This window comes from Agelaius phoeniceus, chromosome 8 (assembly GCF_051311805.1).
Source record: "Agelaius phoeniceus isolate bAgePho1 chromosome 8, bAgePho1.hap1, whole genome shotgun sequence".
Lineage (NCBI taxonomy): Eukaryota > Metazoa > Chordata > Aves > Passeriformes > Icteridae > Agelaius > Agelaius phoeniceus.
The window spans coordinates 21835475-21857519 of NC_135272.1; the positions used below are offsets into that span (position 1 = coordinate 21835475).

At 40.0% G+C, this 22045-nt stretch overlaps 1 protein-coding gene across 1 annotated transcript in view; it reads left to right on the forward strand.

Annotated features, from left to right (window-relative positions):
* Positions 1 to 22045, forward strand: part of TGFBR3 (transforming growth factor beta receptor 3) — a 108610-nt gene that overhangs the window by 61082 nt on the left and 25483 nt on the right. The window contains exons 5-7 of the mRNA XM_054638542.2: positions 10366 to 10549; positions 15832 to 16000; positions 18309 to 18456. Of these exons, the coding sequence (XP_054494517.2) occupies positions 10366 to 10549; positions 15832 to 16000; positions 18309 to 18456 (501 nt within the window). The remainder of the gene's footprint in view (positions 1 to 10365; positions 10550 to 15831; positions 16001 to 18308; positions 18457 to 22045) is intronic.

The following is a 22045-nucleotide window of genomic DNA, read 5'->3' on the forward strand; positions in this document are numbered from 1 at the left end:
GGTCTATTGAAATGACCAAGCTAAGCCCAGAATGAAGTAATTTTTATTTCTCAGAAAGACTGGAGCACTGCTTATAATGCAAGATCCAAATATTACCTAGTATTTGTAAATCATGTCCTTACAGTTTGCCAGGACATTCAAGTTTGCTATTTGTAGTGAAACAGACAAGTTGTTTGGATTAAATTTTTAATGCATGACATCATGTCTAATCATGAGTTGTCTTTATGAAAGTTGCAGCTTTCACTATATTCAACTCTAATTGCAGAACTAAACTTGATTATTTTTAGCGGTGTCCTTATAGGGCTTAATTTTGCTCCTCCAACACAGCTGACAGTGGTAGGCAAGAATGTTTCTGCAGCACCCAGGGGGAACTCAGCTGTGTCACTGTGCATCAGCAGGACAGGAAGATGCACAGTGGTGCAGCATTAGAACACTGACAAGGGACACTGTTCAATTGACCTGGTGTGGTGGTGACATGGTGAAGGGCAGCAAGAGTTCTGTCACTTGCTGGACACTACAAGATTTCTGGAATTGTTTTTCTTTTTCCTGTCATCAAGCTATAAGAGTAGGAGCAGCCTTGATATTTTGAACTTCAAAGGACTCAGTCCTGTTTCCAGTGTATTACTGATTGGTGCAAAGAATATGAGTTTGTTTTTATTCTAAGGTATTCACAATCTTAGGATTTTCATTGGTGTTTTGAAGACCTGTGACTGTTATCTTCCTGTTATGTGTCCTTAATGCAACCAGCACAGTTCTGGTCTGCTTAGACAATGACTGAGGAACAACATGTGCAACAACAGTGTGACAAGTCCTCATTCCTCTCATGGACAAGAGAATAAAGCCTTGGACTTACTTCTAGTTTAGTTTTGATCTTCTCCTACAACACATCATCACTCCTATTTCCTATCAGCTAGATTTTGTTCAGCTAGTTTGTGTTCTTCTCTGCACCCAGGATTTTCCCCTTTCCCCTTATCTTGCTCTGGGAGTGGAGAGATGGCCTGCTGAGACTGCATTTCTGCTCAGCTGATTGTGCTGAGCTTGCTTGGTTTGTCTCAGTGGGGTTTCAGCAGCCTGCATTAAGGCATAGGAGCAATAGGAACGTGCCTAAGGCTCTGACTGCCAAAACTGTACTGTTAGATAAGTGTTGGCTGTAGAAAACTGTTTCAGGTGCTTCTGGTTACAAGCTCAGGCTTGAAGAGGTGAGCAGCAGCAGTCATGGATCTTGCCAAGCAAGAAGTTGCCTGACCTCAAGAAGTGCCATGGTGAACTTGGCCACTGATGCTGCAGGGAGGAGTGTACTGTTTCTCAGGTGGGGCAGGAATACCTGGTGGGCACTACAGATTTGCTGCAGTGTTGGGAGGACTCAAATCAAATACCTCCTCTCACAACTCCATGTCTTAATCTCTGCTGGTCACAGTAAGGGCTGAATGCTGTGGTGCCTGGTTCCATCCTGCCAGCCTGTGATGCTGGGATAATGCTGCTGCCCATGGGACCTTGCCTTTTTGTTGCAAGGGACTGAACTGGCTCTCAGTGTTTACCCATCCCTACTCCATCTGAACAGCTAGCTCTCCATAAAAATTTTGGATCTCCTTAAGTGCTGTAAGAATTTGTGTAATTTTCCTTCCACCATTTTAAGGTTTCTATTTTTCTTTCCTACAAAGAGCTCAAAGAACAAGATTGCATAATGCCAGGGTACTGATCCACCTTTACCTCTCCCAGTTTAGTGTCTGTCATCCATCTCACTCCTGAAGTTCACTTTTTTCTTTCCCTAAGGTGATGTTTTTGCTGTAAACATAAGCTAACTTCAGCCTCTTACCATGCATTCATCTGCCTTCCCACTTTTCATGGCCCAGTTTCTCAGGGCATCTCGGGGTGATAAGCCATGAGGTTATGGGCTGAACAACTTTAAATGTGGTCACCATCTGTTGCTTTTCCACAGTTCCACTCGGCTCTCAAGGACAAATACATTGTTTTCCCAAAAGCTTTCTGAAAAAACAGCACAGAATCATGTAGCACAGAAAACATGAAAAATGTGGAGGAAGTCCTAGCAGCACCTGTAGGCAAGTGCAGTTTGCCAAACAGAGATCAAGGGGCTCTAGTTCTGCAGAGAGCTGTTTGCCTGTGTTGAGCTGTGCTCATTTGCAACCCCTGAGTTTCTGTCCTAGGAAAGGTTGTCCTTTTCCAGAATCAGGGGTTCTTGTTTTAGGTAAGCTGTGGGGCAGAGGGACATCCTGCTTCTGCCCTAGTTGCTAAGAGGTTTCCTGCCTCTGTGCCAGAGCCTTCAGTGAGTTCCAGACAACTGACCCTAGGACTGTAAATAGCAGCTCCAAGGGCTGCAGATTGCAGAGCATGCTTCCTTAGCCCTTGTTTAAAAATACTTAGCTCTGTGGCTCTGACTTGTTCTGTCTCCTTAAATGTATAGCCAGAACAGAAGATTGAGTATGTTGAATCATGAAAGATTTAGAATTTGAAGAAACTTTTCTAGTGCCCATGAATTCCATGGTAGCATACCACAGGAGTGTCATAACTATTGTGTCTGTCTCTATGGAAGCCTCAGGCAAGATATTAGTTGACTTTCCAGCTTTTCCTTCAGACTTTCCAAACAATACATTCATTCACCATTTTTTAATCTACTGTATGTAAAGTATGAATTGCAACGACTTTCATTGATTGAATCCTGGTTAGAATGGTAGATAGTGTAAAGAAATTTAAATGACAACTTCTGGGACTTGCTGCTGATAAAGACCACACTGCTAGAGCCAGATCAAAGTTTGTAGTGAAATGATCATGGAACCATTAGTAAAGTCCGAACTCTTTATTTCTTTTTAATATTAACTCTTTTTTTCCTTGTAAAGTATCATGATAAAGTTCTCAAACTGTTACCGGGACATGTGCTTTGAGTAAGTAAGTAACCAAATAAAAATTTAAAATTAATTGTATTATAAGTTTCAAGGTTATTTCTAACAAAGGTATCTCCAGGATATGAGTAGATGATGAACTGGATCACAAGTGCTGTTAGCACTGTACACGTGGAGAAACCAAGGCACACTGAGCTTGAATGGTGATTGTACTGGAGAAGAGTGTAGAGTTAGGGCTGTGTGTTCTCAGTGTCCTCATCAGCAAAATGGTCTGTTTCCTTCATTTTGTGAATTTATTGTTTGAGTTTCCATTAAAGCTAAACTGCCTCAGGGAAGGATGAAAAGATTTAAAGCTTGTATCAGCACATATCAAAAAAACTGGGAAAATACAATACTACTGAGTTGGGCTGGAGTTTAACTTCTTATCACATAGTTTGAGCATAGATTTTTTGCCTTCAGCCTGGTCCTCCATCAGTTAAGAAGCTTAAAATGAATGTGGGAGAAAATCCAGGCTTTGGGTGCATGGTTATAGTACAGGGGAAGCACAAATTACCTTCTTGGTAAACATTTTTTCAGTATAGACCTGTAGATTTGGTGTATATGTGTGGTTTTGCATTTGTTTTATCATGTAATGCACATTTTCACTCAGTGATTTATGTGCTTTATCTTCATGGGAACAACTCATAGTTTCATTTTCACAAAATGCCTACTGGTGGCTAAACTCACAGTGGAATAAATTCTCATTAAAATTAGGTAGCTTGCCCCAGATAAACCAAAGTTTGTGTTGGGTTAGCATCAGGATTTCTTTAATGCAGAGTTTTTTCCAAAGTGGCACTGAGTGGAAGCACAGTGATTCTCACAGAGTGACAGTACTTTGGAGGAAGCCATCATGACAGGGCATGGCTGCTAAGGGGCGTTGTGCTTCACTATTCTGTTGCATGTGTTGTCATTTTGCTTCTCAGGGTGCTTCCCCATCTATAAATCAGAAAGAACACTAGTGAGTAGTCTTAAGAGAAAATTTGGGCATCTTGATATAAACCTGACAAAAATTTTCTGTGTGTGCACGAGAAAGAAAAGAATATATGGTGTCTGTCTAGTGTGGTGTTCACAATACGTTTAGCATGGACAGGTTATTTTCAGACTCTGCATGAGTTGCTGTATATTGATGGGTGAAGTAGGTGATGCTGTGAAATTATTGTAATTTTAGTAAAATAAGTCTGGAGTTTATTTTCATTGTGTTAAAAATAAATGTACCTTACTATCATGGCATTTCAGTCCAAAAATACCTGAAATGGGTTAGTGCATGGACTGCCTGGCCTAAGTAACTGTCAGTCATCACTTCAGTTACTGGTGCATGTAGTCATATTGGTCTGATTGTATATTTGTACATGTCACAGAAATACAACAGTTTGGGAATTGGGCCCTTTCTGTTCAAGTGTTTGTGGGCTCATGCATCTGAAGAATATTGCATGGGTTGGAAGCTCTGTTCAGTTCAGCAAGGGGAATGCTTCTCATCTGTACTACATTTTATTTTTTTTCCTCTGCAGGGAATAAATGCCAAAATTGCATTATAAAGGGGAGGGGGAGAGGAAGTTGAAGGGCATGTTCACTGGTGATTAGACTGGTTAGAGTATGACATCACAGTTTGATGTAAGCTGGACAACTACTGTAGAAACTGCTTTTACCTGTGATCTTGGTGCAAGTCAGTATTGCAGAAAAACATTACCAGACCTCTTCCACCACCCCACTTTTAGGTTTTCATACAGCAAAATAGTTTCCTTCCTTCCCATCAAGTCGTCATTTCTCTCCTTCCCTAAAGCTAGTTTATTGCGAACATGTCTTGGCAGAAAAACAGAAGTTTTATGAAACTGCACAGAAAGAAGGTTTTATAGGTGCTACTCAGAAAGTAATTTTCTTCTTTATATTTGGTAGCTTTTTCAATTGATTTTATAGCCTAGGAATGTCTTTACTCAGCAAGTGAAAGTAGTGAGAATTAAATCAATGAAAAAAGATCCCAATCCTTTGTGATTTCCTGTCAGAAAAGATCCAAACCCCCCTTAAATATCTACATATGTGATTTTATATAATGTGTGATTTAAGAAGTGATGCTTCAGCTTTTTCTCTGAGTTAGTTATTCAAGCAATTGAATAAGTGAAAGTTATGGATAAGAAAACACTTATGCAAACAAATAACCTTACTTGCAAGAGCTAGGAGTGAGTGTGTGTTAAGGTAGTGAAATGGAGGAAGCCAGAGCAGTAATGATAAATACAAAAACAGATCACTTGCTCTTGGTTTGAGATTTGAAAAGATCTCAAACCAAGAGATCTTCAAAAAGCTTTAAAGAAGATGAAGTGATAGAATGAACTAGAGTTTAATTATTAGTAATTTCTGTATTTCTAAGAAGAAAAATCCATGTTCTTATTACTTTAGCCAATTGCTGGTTTATTCCTCTCACTTCATGAAAATATGGTTCACATATTTTGGGTCACTGCCACCAAACCACAGGCTGTTCTATGGTTTGCACTAGGTTTGGATGACTGACAAAACTCACTGAAAAACAAGTGCTATTTGTTTTCCTGTGCCTAGTATTTAACGGGAAATCAGGAGGCTAAATTTCCAATCACTGGTTAAACAGACCCAGATGTGAACAGAGCGCTCTGCTAGGAGAAGAGTGAGGAAGGATAGGAAATGCATGACTAGTGATAAATTTGGTATAAATAGTGACCTTTCACTATTCAAAGTAAAAGCATAGATTTTCAGTGTTGTGTAACAGTGTGAAGAGGAATTTAAAAGGACCTTTACATTACTGTAGAATCCTGAGTTTGCTTTTTTTTATAAGTCTTCCTCATTCTTCTACTCAGGAGCTGGAAATAATCCTGTAGTTGCCCTTTTCCACTTGGAAAATTTCATATTCTCCCTTCTCATCCCCACACTGTTTCCTTGCCTTTTGAAAAAAATGTGAAAATTGACATTTTGTGTCAAATTAAAAGCAGTGCTTAGTAAACAGTAACTCTTACTGTGCTTTTCACAATGGTAAATTTCCCTGTAGACTTTGTCTCCTGGCATGATTCAAACCTGGCAAAATACTGCTTTTCTAAAGTCTGTATAAATGGGTTATTCTCAATATAGCAATATTAGGGGGACCTCAGGCTACCTGTGGTGGTGATTCTTGTGAAAAGAGCAGAAGGATTTGATCAGCAGTAGGAATGGCAGAAAATGACAGAGTAGTAAATAGATGCTTGAAAATAATGGATGTAAAAGGAGTTTAAGAGTACAATAACCCTAGTAAGGCATCTTTAATTATCCAGGGGAGTATAGTAAAAACATTCTGTATGTGTGATGTCCCAAAATAGGGAAATTTTATGATCTATAGCTACCCTCTGCTTTCACTGTAATCACTTCAGCTTGGGCAGAAATATTTCAAGAATACCAAGTTGCCAGTAAATTTCACAGGAAACTAGGCAGGTCCTTGTGCCTTAGATTCTTCTTTCTCAAGACTTCAAAGGCCTGCATTTTTTTGGGGAGCTTGGTTTGCTAGGAGTGTCACAGAGTTCATACTAGATCCCGTGTGATTTAAGACAGCTTTCAGAACTCCACCCTTACTGTGTGGTGTTTGTTTCAGCTGTGGGAGTGGGCTGTCTCTGTGGGTCATTGTTCCAATCAGAACTCGTGTTAGGAGTGGGGACAGGCCACTTCTGATGATGCTGCCTCTTGTATCTCCTGCTGATCTTTCTCATTGCTGCCTCTGACTGCTCCTAAGCATTCCTCCTCCTCCTCCTGGTCCCTCTAGGAGCCCAGAGCCATCACTTTCAGACCAAGACAGCTGCTACTTAGGAAGATGTGGACTTTAAGTTAATCCAGCCTTCAAGAGTGAGGAAACAAAGACTGTTGGGGCATTTAGTGGTTGAGGTGTATTCCCAACCCAATCTTGCAGGAGGCTGAAGGACTGAAACAGGCACCTGTGATAGTCTTTTTTCTTCTGTATGGTCATGGCTCCTTCTTTTCTTTGCTACTTCAGTAAACAGGGGGTTTAGTCAGTGGAAGTTTACAGAAGCAGGCAGTGGATTTTGGCAGACTACTGGTGTTAGTGATGTGGAGATAATAAATCACAACAGGTTGTTACTGAGTCACTGATTCCAGTGGAAACTATAGCTGCAGTTGCATAGATAGGCTTTAATTCTCCTCTCATTTCTTCCACTAAATTGCCTTTAACTTGAAACAGAATCCCTGGAAAAGCTTCTGCTGCCTTATTTTGCTCATATTAAACAAGTGTTATGTTGAGTCTATTAAGATGTTGTTAAATTAAGTGGGCAGTTACCTGTGTGCAATTAATAAACTCCTGCTGAGCATTAAACCTTGGTACCTGATTTCCCCTTTCCACAGATTTTCTTGTTTCTTTATCATTCTAGTAACTGTTCCTTAGGGATTTTGAGATTTCCACTTGATTTGACACAGATTCAGCTTTGATAGAAAATCCCAGGATCTTTTTCCTACATATATAAAGATACAAAGATGTGCAGGAGTCTGCTCTCTGATCTTGTAAGGTTCTGCTTTCATCCTGAGAAAACATTGAACAGCATTAATTATATAAGGATCTTTGGTAGGTGCAAAACTGAGTATCTCCCAGGAAGTTGAATTAAAATCTAAAATGTATTTAAGATAATGCTCCTCATGTCTATTTTTTCCAAAATGTGAGAACTGGAAGTGGAATTTTATCATGACTGCATGTGGTCTTGAGAAGACTAAAATGAAACATTTTGTCATTGCCTGATACCATCACACCTCTGTGGCTGTAAGGACTATGCAAATTTGATAGGTGATTCATAAGTGTGGCATGTAATTTCAAAAGCAGCATGTTTCTTATTCACTTGAAGAGAATTGTTCTTTTGATGATTAAAGTATGTTGTATATGGGTTTATGAACAACAAAAGATGCATTTTTGACTTTTGGAATCCCTGATATTTCTCCATCTGTGGCTTTATTTTTACTCTGTAAGAGGATGAAATTACATCAAAGTACAATACCAACAAACACCAGCTGACTCTGATCTCTATGTAGGCTGCTCCAGTAGTTGGTTCAAATATTCTCATTTTATCCTGAGCAGATATACTCCTCTCCTACATGTTCTACACAGGTCTGATACTGTACAGCTCAGATACAGATATGAAGGATGCTGCTTCTTTTTGTCCTGGTATATTTACCTCCATCATGGCTGTAGGGGTGATCAGGTGGTGCTTGTGCTGGCAGGCCCTGGATGGGTAGTGGTGTAGCTGTTGTGAGAGGAGGGATTGGTTCATGCTGGCTGGCTGTGCACACTTACCTTTATACCCTGAGTCATGGCCCAGGGGTGCCCACCTCTCTCTCAAGGCTCAATTATCAACTTGCTTCCTACTTGGGAGTTCTGAATTATAACTGTGTTAAATACTTAAAATGTTATAAGGCAAAGTAAATATCCCCTTGGATCAGATTCAAAGAAAAAAAAAAGGCAATAAATGTTTAAAGGGAGAGAAGGAAATAGGTAAAATAAGAAACAGAATGTGCTATTTTGTGTGTGCAGTATTCACACTCACCACTGTATATATTTGAGATGACTCAGGTTTGGTTCTGAGAGTTGTTCCCTCTGGGGAATAGTACCTCATGGCATTTGGCACTTCTTCCAGGTAACTGATGTCCTGAGCTGCCATGGCAGCCTTGCAAGGGTGTTTTATTCATACTGGGAACTTTTCTTAAGGGATGTATGAAGGCTGTTTTTGCTTTGTTGCCCCAGCATGAGGGGTGTATGTTTCCTTGATTTGGAATGGTGCAGCAGGATAGTTTTCCCCAGTGGGCAGCAGGATAGTAGTGTATGCAACCAAAATTTGTTCCTAAATATGTTTTGTTCTTTGATGGAATGCTCAGGTTTTGGTAGCATATTTTCAATATCCTATGCTTGATCCTCATTTCCTCTGAGGAACAGCCCTCTGAACTGTGGTGCTTGCTGTGGTTTGTGGCCATGGCCAGTATCTTACGGTCTTGCAAACAGATTTTCCATGTCCAGCTTCTTCATTTAGTCTCAGAAAAGTGACAGGACATGTAGGTTTACTCAACAGCAGAGGATGTTTCCAGTGCAGTTCCTTTTCATGTCCTCACAACAACTGGAAGAAATAGAGCTGGGGCACTTTTTCCACTCTGCAACCTCAGAAAGTAACCACTAAAGGAGTTGAAGGGAGGAGATAAGAGTGTCTGTGGCAGCAGTCTCTTAATCAGTCAATCATAAGCATAATTAGTGCTCAGATAAAAATTGGTTGGTTCCCAAATATTTAAAACATTATTAGGCTTTAATGCTTTGCATTATCCTAAGCATGTTAGATTTGCTTTTGATTTGTTCTGAAGAGTAAGTAGTTAATGTTCAAGGCAGGTGTTGAAACAGTGATGGTTGCCTTTTTTGGAAGGGTCTGTTGAATTCTTTCCAGAACAAATAACGTGCTTGGCTCACTTAACCTTGCCTTAGGTCTGTGTAGTAAAAATCCCAACATTGGCAAGCACAGCAGAACTCTGCAGTCCTTTCTAAAACCTGGGTAGTGGAACCAGAATTTCAAATAGACTTTAGTATGTGATTGAAAAAAAATAAATATGATAAGTTTCATGTTTGTTTCAAGATGTTTACTGTGTGATCACTTAGTGAGAATGCTTGTGCCAGACTTTTCAGTTGCTCTGCTTTCTGTCTGTCGGGTTCTCCCTTGAAACACGTGGCCACTGTGATAGGATCAGTCCCTCAGGAAGACATTTGTCATGCTGCAGGATGATGAAAAAGGTTTTCAAGTTTTAATTAGTAATAAATGAAAAACCAAGTGTATTCTGAGGAAGACAGCTGTTGTGTTAGCATACATTTAACTACCTCAAATGAAAAATGCAGCAAAAATGTATTATTGTAAAGTAATCAATTTCTTTGATTGTTATTTAGAAGGAATAATATTTTCTCTCATGCTGTCTTGAAATGTTTAAAAAGACACACTGATGCTGCTTTACCCTGATGCTGACCATAAAAAAAAAATGTGTAAATGAAAACCAGCTACTACTCTTACTGGATAAACTGTCTCTGAGACTGGAATGCCAACATCTATTCAATATTCCTGCAAAATAATCACTGATTAAGTCCTTAAATCCTGTGAATTTCATGCATGGGAGATTTTTCTAGTTAGGCCAAAGCTCTATGAAAATGTCCCACATGTCTCTGATATAAAAGTACACAATCCAGCATGACCTGGCATGTGCTGTGTCCGTGCCATCCTCTGAGACTGTACACTTGGAATTTACACAGAATTTGATATGCTAGGAGCATTGTAGAGATTCTCCATGAAATCAGCCTGTGGCATAGGTGCTTCTAGGTGGTGAAAATGCAAAGTGGAAATCGGCCATAATCACCTTCAGTCACTGCATGTGGGTATGAGAGGTCACATCACTTAAACGTGCTACGTGTCTGCATGGATAAATGTACCACATTAAAATGTGTTTTTATTCCCATCAGGTGTCTGTAGGTTCCGTTGTTCAGTTTGAGAAGGGAAACTTCTCCTTGTCAGCAGAAACAGAAGAAAAGTTTTTTCCTGAGAAAAATGAACATCTGCTACAGTGGGCCCAGAAGGAATATGGAGCAGTAACGTCTTTCACTGAACTTAAAATATCAAGAAACATCTACATTAAAGTAGGAGAAGGTAAACCAGAACAAAACCAACTGAATTCATAGACACTTTCAGATACTGAGAATATGTTGCTTATATTTCACTTATTTTAATTTTTAAACATATGAAAGGGGAAGCAGAGAAATAAGGGCAAGCCTAAAGACCAGATACTGGGTTTAGGAAACTTTTAATGGATTCTGGTGCCATAACTTCATGCTCATAAATGTGGATGCAATTGTTCAGACTCTTACAAGAGTCAAACTTTGCCTTTTAAACAGAATCAATTACTCATGGTGATTGTTTGGGTGCATTCATCTGAAGAAGTAGAGACCTTGAAGTAGGGGGAAATTTCTAGAAAGACCTGAGTTACATTTATTTTTTTCATTATTTTCTTATATAAGGATCAGGCTTCTTTGGGCACAGAATTATTGCTTTCCTCACCAAACTAAGTTACCTTAGTCTGTACTGACATATTTCATCCCAAGGAGAAAGATTTCCTGTCCCTCTGAGCCACATGCCAGATTCTTCAGGTGGCCTAGTGCAGGTGAGAGAGGGCTCCAGCTCCTTAGGGACTTCACACAGGCCTGTACTGGGGTGGGGCTCAGGCTGTAGCTCCACAGCTGAGCAGTGTTGGCACAACATAACTGTGTGATCCTCTGCAGAAATATCCCTACAGAAACTCCCAAACAGCTGAACTAATTGGTTACAGGAAAGAAAAAACCAACAAAAAGCCTTCAGTGGACAAAACATTCTTTCCTAACCACATGTATCTGATAATTTGATTTCCTGACATAGGAGGTTTACCCCCAAATTCAGAATATGCCTGAGTTAGTTTTATCCAAATCCTGCCAAATTTGTAGAGGATTCCCTTGTGTGGGGGCTTTTTTCTTGGCTCTACTTGGCACCAGTTGTGGATTCTAATGCCAGAAAATCATTCAGAAATATATTTCTTACCTTATTAAAATGCTCTTGAAACATATACATGGGAGTAGTGGTCTCTGCATTGTGGAGAGAAATATTTAATTAGATACGTTGAAAAAGCCAGATAAAATTTTGTTTGTTGATTTGCATGTCTCCAGTCAAATCAGGAGGCTAAAGAGGAGAGTTTTGCATCATCTTTAGAATGCACTAAAACACAATTTAATTAGGAGCAAGTACACAAAATGGAGCTTGGCAGGCAACCAAAACAGACAGTTTCTGAGAAGGCTTCTACAAACCAGCTCAGCTGTAATTGTTTGATTTTGATTTAAATTCTTGGCAGAAGGGAATATGTGTGTATGTGGGGGGGTTATGCATGTGCTCAGGGGTGGGGACAGGGTCAGTTCTTGAACTGCAGAGTCGTGTGAGGAGTTCTGTGAAAACCACGTGGGATGTGCTCCTGGTTTGCTTCTCTGCAGAGTGAGCAATGGAATCACTGGATTTCACAAACCACAGCATGCAGTGATGTACAATGTAGGCTTTTCATGCAAAACTTACACTCTCATGAGATTTAGGAAGGTACCCCCAGCTGACAGTCTGTGAATCACTGCTGGAATTGCTCATAATCTATAGGTGGTCACACAAAGCAGTTCCTTGCAATGTGACTGATACAGAATCTGATGGCTGTATTCATATAATTGTCTACATTTCAGCTTCACTCGAGTTAGACAAATCTGAATCTGGAGGATGTAACATTTTAGAAGTGTGGGCTGTAGCTGAATACAGAAAACAGAAAATGCAAGCCAAAGGACAGAAAGATCTGAAGAAGGCTGATCTTTCATAGAATAAAGCTGCTTCTGATACCATGGGTCTCTTAAGTCACTTTTGAAACTGCAAATGAAAGGCAGCTGAGAGCACTAGCAAACTGGATCAGGGCCAAGTGCATCTGAATCCTGTTGATTCTAAAGAGTGGCTGATCAAATACTGCAGGGATGGTGATCACAGCAAGAATTTTAAGAGGCCAGAATGGGGGTGTGGAGGAAGAGGACACAAGAAGTGGGGTTCTTGTTCTTGCCTTGGTTTGTGTAATGAAGGAGAGGGCAGAGAGACTGCTGTGATAATCACTGCCACATTCTAGAAAGCAGGACTGCTCATGGTGACAGTGCTCTTGGTACATGTTTTACAGCAGAAGTCAGTTTAATTCCTCATGGTTCAGTAAGACATGATTGACCAAGTCAGGAAGTCCTATCAGTTAGCTAAATGTTACCTAATGCATCCGGCATCACCAGTAAATCCAGGGCAAATATGCTAGCCTGGAGGGACTCTAATTTCAACACATTTCTTAGCTAAATAAGAAAAAAAAAAGCTTTAACAGTAGCTAAATTGGAAAATGTACAGTTTATATACAGACAGTAACACTGTGCTTCTGTCCTGGCAGAAGCTGAAACATCAGTCCTGACTCTGAATTTATAGCCAGTACACACCAGTGCACATATCCTGCATGCCATGCTTGCTTGGTTGAATGCTGGCACATGGTCCCATTGTGTCTGCTTAGCTCTGTGTCCTGCTGCAGGATCAGCACTGCCTAGAGTTTGCATCCTCCCTCCTGAGACCCCTGTAGGCCCTTCCCTGATCCCATTTCTATCCTGGCATTAAATGCTAGCCAAGGTTCTGATCTCTGTTGTGCTAAGGGCTAGCAAACTGTGAAATACACATAAATAAGCCCTACCATCAGGGTGCCCAAGGAAAATTCCAAACACCTTGCTTATGCCCAGATCAGATTTTGAAAGGCAAGCTCTGCTCAGATGGGATTTTTATTGCTGCATCCAACTGCTGCTGCCCAGGGTGCCTGTCTTGGGAAGTGACACTTGATTAACAGTGCTCATTTGCACAAAAACCTCCTCAGGGTGATGTTAAGCTTGGATATTCAACTTCAGCCTGTGGAACCTGTGGATGACACCTAATTTGTGCAGAACAGAGCAGACAGTGCCTGTCCTCATCAGTAAAACAGAAGTGCTGCACACAGAAGGGACAGATCCTGGTGTGCAGTGCTGTGTGTCCATCCAGGCCACCTGGCACTCACTGAAGGAGGAGGTGGCTGCTGGCCACTGCTCACAGCTCTGCTGCCTTTGGCCAGCAGGGCCCCCTGGCACCCCAGCTGCTGGCCAGAGACCCTCTGCTGAGGGGGTTGCCTGCAAACCCCACGTCTGATTCCCTATTGGGAGTCTGGGGAGATTAGAGAGGTGCAGAATCCATAAACTGACTGTTTATTGGCTGGTTTGGTATGTTTTTAATTGATTGCAGACACCTGCAGTCCCTTTCCAAAGTATGTAGACAGCCCTGCAACTAACAAAGAGGAGGATGTGTAGTGAGCAAAGAAAGCTGAAAAGGATCCCCTTTTCTTTTCTGCTCCAGCCCAGTTTTAGTAACTGGTGTGGATGAGAGTAAATTCGTTGTGGGGTGCATGTCAAGTAGCCCATGATAGAGTTGAAATCTGCTGCAGAGGAAAAGCTTGCTATCGAGTGGGGCCCAGGCTGGGGACTCTCTGTGCTTCTGGCATCAAGAGCAGCACTTCTGGAGAGCTCCAGAGACGCCTCATGGAAGTGCCAGGAGCAAGAACTGAGTTCTTTGCAATGGCAAATGATAGCACGTGTGGTACTTACCCACAAACTACTCCAGAACTGCTATTTTATGGCCTGAATCATGTTGTACAGCAGTTAAGAAGAAAATACCTAGTGTCTCTGTGTGTGTGTGTATATATATATTTAAAAATTTAAGCTCAGTATAGACCATTTGGGATCACTTTCCATTCTGTGCTGTTGTGGGAGGAGCTGACAGAACTGCAGCTGCATTCAAGGCTAATCTGGCAGGGCACACACCAGATGTTAGAGAAGTGCTTTGCCTGGGCAGTATGAATAGCCACAGCCTTATACAGCTTTAGGAACTTCTGCAGGGGACACAACAGGGTTAATATTCAAAGGCTGCTTTGTGTAAGAGCAGGAGAAGAAACTCCCCTGATTGTTTCTGTAGAGACCAGGGTCACAGGAGTCTCTGGTCTTCCTGCAAAGTTGGGTAGCACACACAAATGCACTTCAGAGGTGACATTTCAGTTCTCATTTAGAGAGTGCATGGCCTCAGCACAGCTCATAAGAGTTTCCTCACAGTTTTGTGTTCACAATTCATGCGAGTTGATTTGATTTATTTTCTTTTGGTTTTTTGGGATTTTTTTGTTTCTTGCTACTGACCTTAATAGGAAAAGTCTTTCTTGTACAGCAGTGGTCAAAGACCCAGGCATGTGGAATTGTATTCTTACAGGACTTGAAGTACTTGAACATGGTACTTAGTCCTTCTATGTATTGTGACAATTCGTATGTCAAGCTATCTCAGAAAGGCAAAGTGCTCCTGATATTCAGTAGAAACAGTGTTTCTTGGGGTACAGTAGTAGAGGCTGTGCATGAGAATTTTATATGAAGTGGCTATTTTTTATGGTTTGCATTTTACACTAGTGGCTCTTCACCCAGAGGGTGGCTGGGCACTGGGACAGGCTCCCCAGGGCAGTGGTCACAGCAGCAGCCTGGCAGAGTTTAAGAAGCCTTTGGACAATGCTCTCAGCCAGACTCCTGGGGATGGTCCTGTGCAGGGCCAGGAGTTGGACTCGATGACCCTTGTGGATCTCAGCACATTCTGGGGTTCTGTAATGCTCATATTCAGCTTTTTGGTTAAAACCAAAAAAGAGATTGAATAGTTATGCTAGAATTTCATTATTTCAGCTGTGCATATTGTTATCAGACTTTCTTAATATCGACAGCTTAATATCACCATAGTTTTCTTGAAGCTTTTAATTTTCCACGTGCAAGAAAAATGCAATATTTGTTGCTTTCTAGACAATACTGGCTCTGACTACACAATATATAGGAAATACATTAAGTAAGGAAATGGAAAGTACTTTCTGTAGTATTTAAAAAATGGTAAGTTTATAATAACAAGAATAAAACATTTTCCACAGGGAGAAGGAGTTGATTCCAAAAGTTATCTCAGAGTAAATTGCAATAGAAAGAAATTTTTTATAGAATGCAAAGAACAAATGAAATGTATTTTATTGATTTTGAAAAGTTTTTCACGTATTTTTCTTCAGAACTTTTTTCAAAATTCTCTTTACAGGGATTTTCTTTCATTAAGTGTTTAAATCCATAAATAATAACTGTTAGCAAGTTGATGTATTGGTGCAACAGTAATCTCCTTTTCAATATGATGATTTGTCATATGTGCTTATAATAGATGGTAGGGACACCTTTCATCAATACAGTGAACACTGAAGTTGATGAGGTGTGTGCATACATCTAAGCTGACATCTGTATTTAAAGGTCCCTATGCTTTCTTTTTCTTTCCCCCTCCAGATCAAGTTTTTCCTCCCTCGTGCAACATAAAGAAGAATTTTCTCTCTTTAAATTACCTTGCGGGATACCTACAACCAAAACCAGCAGAGGGGTGCCTTATGTCTAACTTAGTCCAGGAAAGAGAAGTTCATATCATTGAACTGAGTACTCCAAATTCCAATCCTAACAGGTAAAGTATCATCTAAATAGACTGAAACTGTTTGAAGTAATAGCTAAAAACTTCACTTGTCTTACAAAAATCAATTGAAAGTAACCATTTCGTCCTTAAAAAAAAGCTTGGGCTTTAATACTTTGCTTTAAATAGAAATTGGTTCTTCAGTATGTAAAGATTTTGAATTCTGCTTCATAATCACAGGGTTTTTCTGGACAAGACTGCAAAGCAGAGCTTTTATGGACTGTGTACTGCTCCCCTTCTTGCCCAATCCCATTTTTCCAAGGATAAGGTGAATAAGAGAATATCAGTAAGGGCAGTATCTGACAGGGAAGTTTTAAGGTTAGACCACTGTATGAGGAGGTGAGACAGAGGTTTAAAGTAATCTTGAGTTGTCACAGGTAGGGACGACTGGCAGCAAGGTCTAGGACAGTGGCTCCCAAACAGTGTCCAGAGGCTGCAAGTGATCTGTGGTCTATGGTAAGTGTTCCACATCTGCTCTGAAGATTCACAACAGTATTTTCTGTCAAGTTTCCAGTTGAGTTTAAGGGATAATTTGATAATTATTAGACATGTTAAGAGTTGACAGTGGTGCACTGACTAAAAAACTTGTTAATTGCTGGTTAGGAAAAGTAACTCTCTGTACATATTATGAGGATTTTCTAAATTGTAAAAAATACCTTTGGGAAGTAAGACATACAGAATACTCATCTTTTGCTGGCCTTTCCTAGATCTTAGTGGGAGAACATAAGTTTGCTTCAGATAGGAAGAGGTTTTCCAAGTATGACTAAGGGCCAGGTATGATTGCTAGAACAGAAATTTGCTATGAAACTTAGATGGTTACAATTTCATCAGAGATAAGGTAGAATTAAAATCCTGTCTGCTTACTGCATTCACTGGATATCTGGCATTGTCTGGTTCTGCTCCTCATGCAGCTGCATGTGAATGCATCCTATCCCTAATGAGAAATCCACACAGGGAGATGGAGGTGGGAGGAGGTGTTTTTGTGAAAAGGATAATTCTCATTGCAAGATGTTGAACCCAGAGCCTGATAATTTTCTTGCATAATAACCTGGGGAGAGTAAGAAAGTGTTGAGGTGGAGTGGAGTGGGTAGTGTAGTGGGAGGTGGAGTTGGTAACCCCAAATGATGATGCAGCCCCATCCTGAACAGAGCTGATGCTAAGCATCCTTTCAAGTCCCTTGTAGTGCTACACAATGACAGCTCTGGTTCCAAGATCTTGGCTTTGGGTGATAGCACAATAGGAATTTGCTTTTGAGATGATAACACTGCAAAAAGTTTAAATGTTTTGCTGTTAAAAGTAAATAAAAAAGTAAAAACAAAAAAGTAGTAAGTTACTTTGTTCCTAGTTTTATGTGTTATCCACAGCTATCCTTATGAAGTTTAAAGCCCCAAAGAAACATACAGAAGCTGAGCTGGGCATGTGTAAACTGCAGGAGATAGATCAGAGGTCCCAAGATACACGAAGGCTCAGTGTAGGATATTAGTTGGAACCTATTACATGGAGATGAGCACGTTCTTGTAATGTATGGCCCCATAAGATGGTCTGGAAGTGTAGGTTTTTCTGTTGAATTGGTATTTTGCATGTTGAGATGTTATTGATGGTAAGAACCCATTTGCTCTACTTATTTTACTGTGATCTTGAAAATCTGGATAGTTTTCATCTATTTTCCAGCAAGCAGTAGGCTGGACATCTGGGTTTTTTTCTTTTTAGAGTAACTACATACCCAGAAGTAGTGGAAACTGAATACACTGCTTAATTCCTCAAAGCACGCAAGATCTTAAGCAAAGTCATTCCACAATTTAACTGTTTAGGCAGAGACACCCCCCAGTATAGTACTTGTGGTTTGGGTTGGGTTTTTTATGCATGTGTGTTAACCTGTTTGTCTTCTTTACTTTTTTTTAAGGTATTATTTTAAGTTTTAATACAGTTATAGCCAGAGGAAACTGAAACAGTTATATTTAGGCACTGTCACAGTGAAATAAGAAAATTACGTTTACTTTAGAAAGCAACCTGCTAGTCATATAACTTACCTGCACTAAATAATAGGTGAATTGAGTGGCACGCTTCCTGTAAATAAGAGACAGAAATGTTTTTTTTTCTGAAAAGTACTTGTTTCTATTGTTATGCAAAATCACTTAAGTGTATATTGAATAACAATCTGTTTTGCACATGTTGTGTTGCCCGGGATAATATCCAGCATTTTAATCAGCTGGCCAGACAGTGGAAACATGATGGATTGGAAGAAGGTTGATAGCTGAAAATTTCTGGCATTCTGTTCTAACTTTCTATTTTCCACTTACAGTGCTCTCCAGGTGGATATAATCGTGGACATTAAACCATCTCAGCCAGGCGCCAGGCTTGTCAGGGACGTGGTGCTTATCCTCAAGTGCAGAAAGTCTGTCAATTGGGTTATCAAATCTCATGATGTCCAGGGAAAGCTGGAAGTGATTGTAAGTTAAGGCACCTTTAGTTTTTGTGGGCTATCATAATGCAACAGTATAAAATCCATTTAAATGTGATATAGTGCTAGACCATGTTGATTTCTGAATGTTTTCTCTTAGCTGCTTCTTTTTAGTAATTACTACATTTTAAGGAGTAAATGCATAAACTTTTTATTCTCATTAACTTTCAGTATATGGGCTATAAAACTGACCAACACATTGCAGAAGCCAGGTGGTTAGAACAAGGATTTAGTCTGTGTCTTTTTTATTTCTGTTGAAGCATCCTAAACACAGAGTAGGATGTTCATTTCTCTTTTTGCTGTTACTTTGGTGTATGGATCAAGAGGTTCATGTCAGAAGTTGGAACAATGCCTTCAAGTGCAGAATAGATAATACTAGATATGCAGCACACACACACATCCCTTTAGAAGTGGAAACTCCTTTACTTGTGCTTGTAGTAGTATCTATCCCTTTCCCTGCCAGTAGTTCTGTTTCCAGTAGGTGTTTGGTCAAATTGACCTAACTCTCCTCAGACAGCAAAAAATAATTGTTTTTCAAGTTAAAACCAGGCTCTCTAAAGTTAAACTTCTTAAATTACTGGAGATGCTGATTTATGTTGATTTTTGGTACAGGCTTTGTGGCTTAAGACACTTTCTACTAAGAAAATATGTGTTCCCTTGCTCTGAAATAAATATAATTGAACTGATCTTGCAGCCTATAAATTTGTGGCCTATTTCCATCTTAAGTGATCAGTTAAGAGCACATTGTGCAGTTGAGCTGAATGTTTGCTCAGGACCACCCATGATCCTCACAATTAGCAATTTTTCAGCAATTCAGTTACATTTTCAAACTCCAGTTCTTGGTTGTTATAGCAATTTTCCTTTGCTTAGTTGCTTTCTGCTTGTAATCTGTGCAGAGGAAATTCTGGCAGAATTCAAAGGCTAATTGATCTGAATCTCCCAAGAAAATAGATTGGTAAGGATTTCATAGTAGCTTTGGAGAGTGAAGGGAAATAAAGGAAAGCTAATTTTGGTGTTGCTCAGAAAATTTAATGGAAAAATTATCAGGGTGGATGATGAAGTTCCCTCTTGACCCCTGACACATATTTATCTTACAGACAGGAGAGGATGTTCTGGTCATTCTGTAGGTCTGAAATAGTCCTTAAAGAGAAAGGTCAAGTTTGGTTGCTGAGGATTACCACTCTTGTAAGCAGAATGATGAAAAACAATGCTTGACTTCAAAGTTTCATCCTAGGTGATGGCATAAAATTCACCACTGTATATTTGGGCATATATGGATCTACTTTCACAGGATAGAGAATTGTGCTGTAGTTCACACCATGCTAGGAAACAGCTCACGTGGTGTATTTCATGTCCATAAAGCTGTCACTTTGTGGATGATCAATTTCAACAAGACAATTTCTACAGGTTTTTAAATTTTTTTAAATGCTGCACTTGAATATAGAAAAGCAAGACTGCTTAAAAAACTTTATTTTTAGAGTTCTTCTTTATTAATTATTGAAAATATAAGTAAAAAGTATAATTAAAAATAGTTTCTGTAATGAGTGGCAGAAAGTAATATTTTATTTAGATTAACAAAAAGAGAAAATAATACATTAAATATATACAGAAATGTCAGTATTTAAAAAACTTTGGATTCATGTTAGGATTTTGAGTAACTAGTTTACTACTTCATTTATATAGATGCTTCATTTTCTGAATATGTGTTCATTTTCCTTTATTTAGAGGGGGTAAGGGAGGGAACTAAACTCCCCCATGTCATTAAAAAGTCTGCAAATCCAGCATTTAGCATCTTTTCATATCTCTATTAAGCTGAATGCCTTTCCAAGCCCAAATTTAGACAATGCATAAAAACATTACTAAGCAATTAGGTAATGTTTCACAATGTTCTTTTTATTAGTTGAAGCAGTTCCATGCACTTCAATTTTCCTAACTTCTTGCCCTCACTACGAATTAGAATTGTCTTGAGGGGATTGGCAAGCTGAGAGGGAAAGGTTAGTGCTAAGCTGCCTCAAACCCAGTACTGTAAGTTACTGAGGTCCAAGTTCACAGACAAAAAATGAGAAAGATGTTTTAGGTCATAGAGCTCATCTCCCAGCTTACTGTGTCTTTTGGAACTCTGCAAGGGGATGGACACAAACCCAAGGAAAATGGGAGTACTTTAGGTAAATCAATTGCATGTGATCTATGTGCAGTGCTTCCTTCTGGGCTGTGTTTAACTCCCGTGTGCAGTCCTTATGTGCAGGGCTTGTGTGGTTCTCTGCTTGTGCACTGCTGTTCATTGCTTCCTTTGCAGCTGGTGTCCCTCTGCAAAGCTGGGAGCTGTGCAGTGAAGTTCCAGAAAGAAAATAAGTTTGAGGGGCAAGGAGTGAGAGAGGTGCGATGCACAGAACAAACCCTTGAGTGTTTCAGGAGCTTGGAGGGACAGTTGTTTACCTGAGAACACCATTTCTGAAATGGTGTCTGTTCTGACAGACAGGTGGGGGCTCAGATTGCCTGCTTTCACTCACTGTGTGTGAGGCAGGGCAGGGGAGTGAAGGGAGGTCTATTCCTGCCAGCCCTCGTTCTTGCTTTTGTTTCAGTGGGGCAATGCAAGACTGAACATTTACAGGCTCACTGTGGAGTGGAGGGGTGTAAACAAGCCCTGGAAATGCTCAGGTGCCAGCTAGGACAGTAAAGTTCTGAGATAATATTTGTTCAGCTGTCTCCTCATGACAGAAAAGTAAAGAGATGGAGCAAAGTTGGGTTAGCATAATAACTCCTACCAGTCAAAGCTGTGTGGTAATATGAACATACATGATCAGTAGTGTCCAGATTTGCACCTTGTTGAAGATCAAAGATTAGTTGATCCCAAAGGGTCATGAGGCACTAAAATTAGGATACCTGTTGCTCCATTTTTGTTTCTTATCTTCAGTGACCTTTGGTGAGCATTGATAACTGTTCTGGTAACAGTATCCTCAAACCAGGCACTCTGTACTTAAATTTATCTTTAACTTCAGTTGTGAAGCCCCAAGTGTTTAAAGGCTGCAGAACTGGGTCTTTAGGAAGAAAGGAGGGAGGGAGCTAAAGGTACATGATGCCATTCTATCAGGACTCTCTACATGCTTTATTCACTTCTTATTTCAAAAACTCACTTTGATGTCGAGTAGGGAAGTACAGCTGAGCCCTCTGACCTGTGTAGCGTGTCCATAGGAGCACTAAGAGAGATCTCTCTAGTCAATCTTCTGGTGTTCCAGAGTGAAAGATTTAAGATTTGTTCACATTGAGGAAAAACCAGTGGGGATGAAAAGAAGATGCAGCCTATATGATGGAGAAGGTAATCAAGCATGGGAATGAAAGTGTTTGTGGAACATTCCATGGTATCAGCTGCATTAGAAAATGCATTTCAATCACATTGCAGGAATGGCTGAAAAGTGGGTCATTGTGCCTTTGCTGCTGCATCTATGTTCAGCTTGTTCTGCAGCCGTTGATGTGATTGTTACAGTGATAATAGTAATGCTATGACTGTAAGAATAAATGTATATGCATTTAGCTTTGGTGTGAATGGATACATGTTAAAGATGCCAAGCTGCTGAATA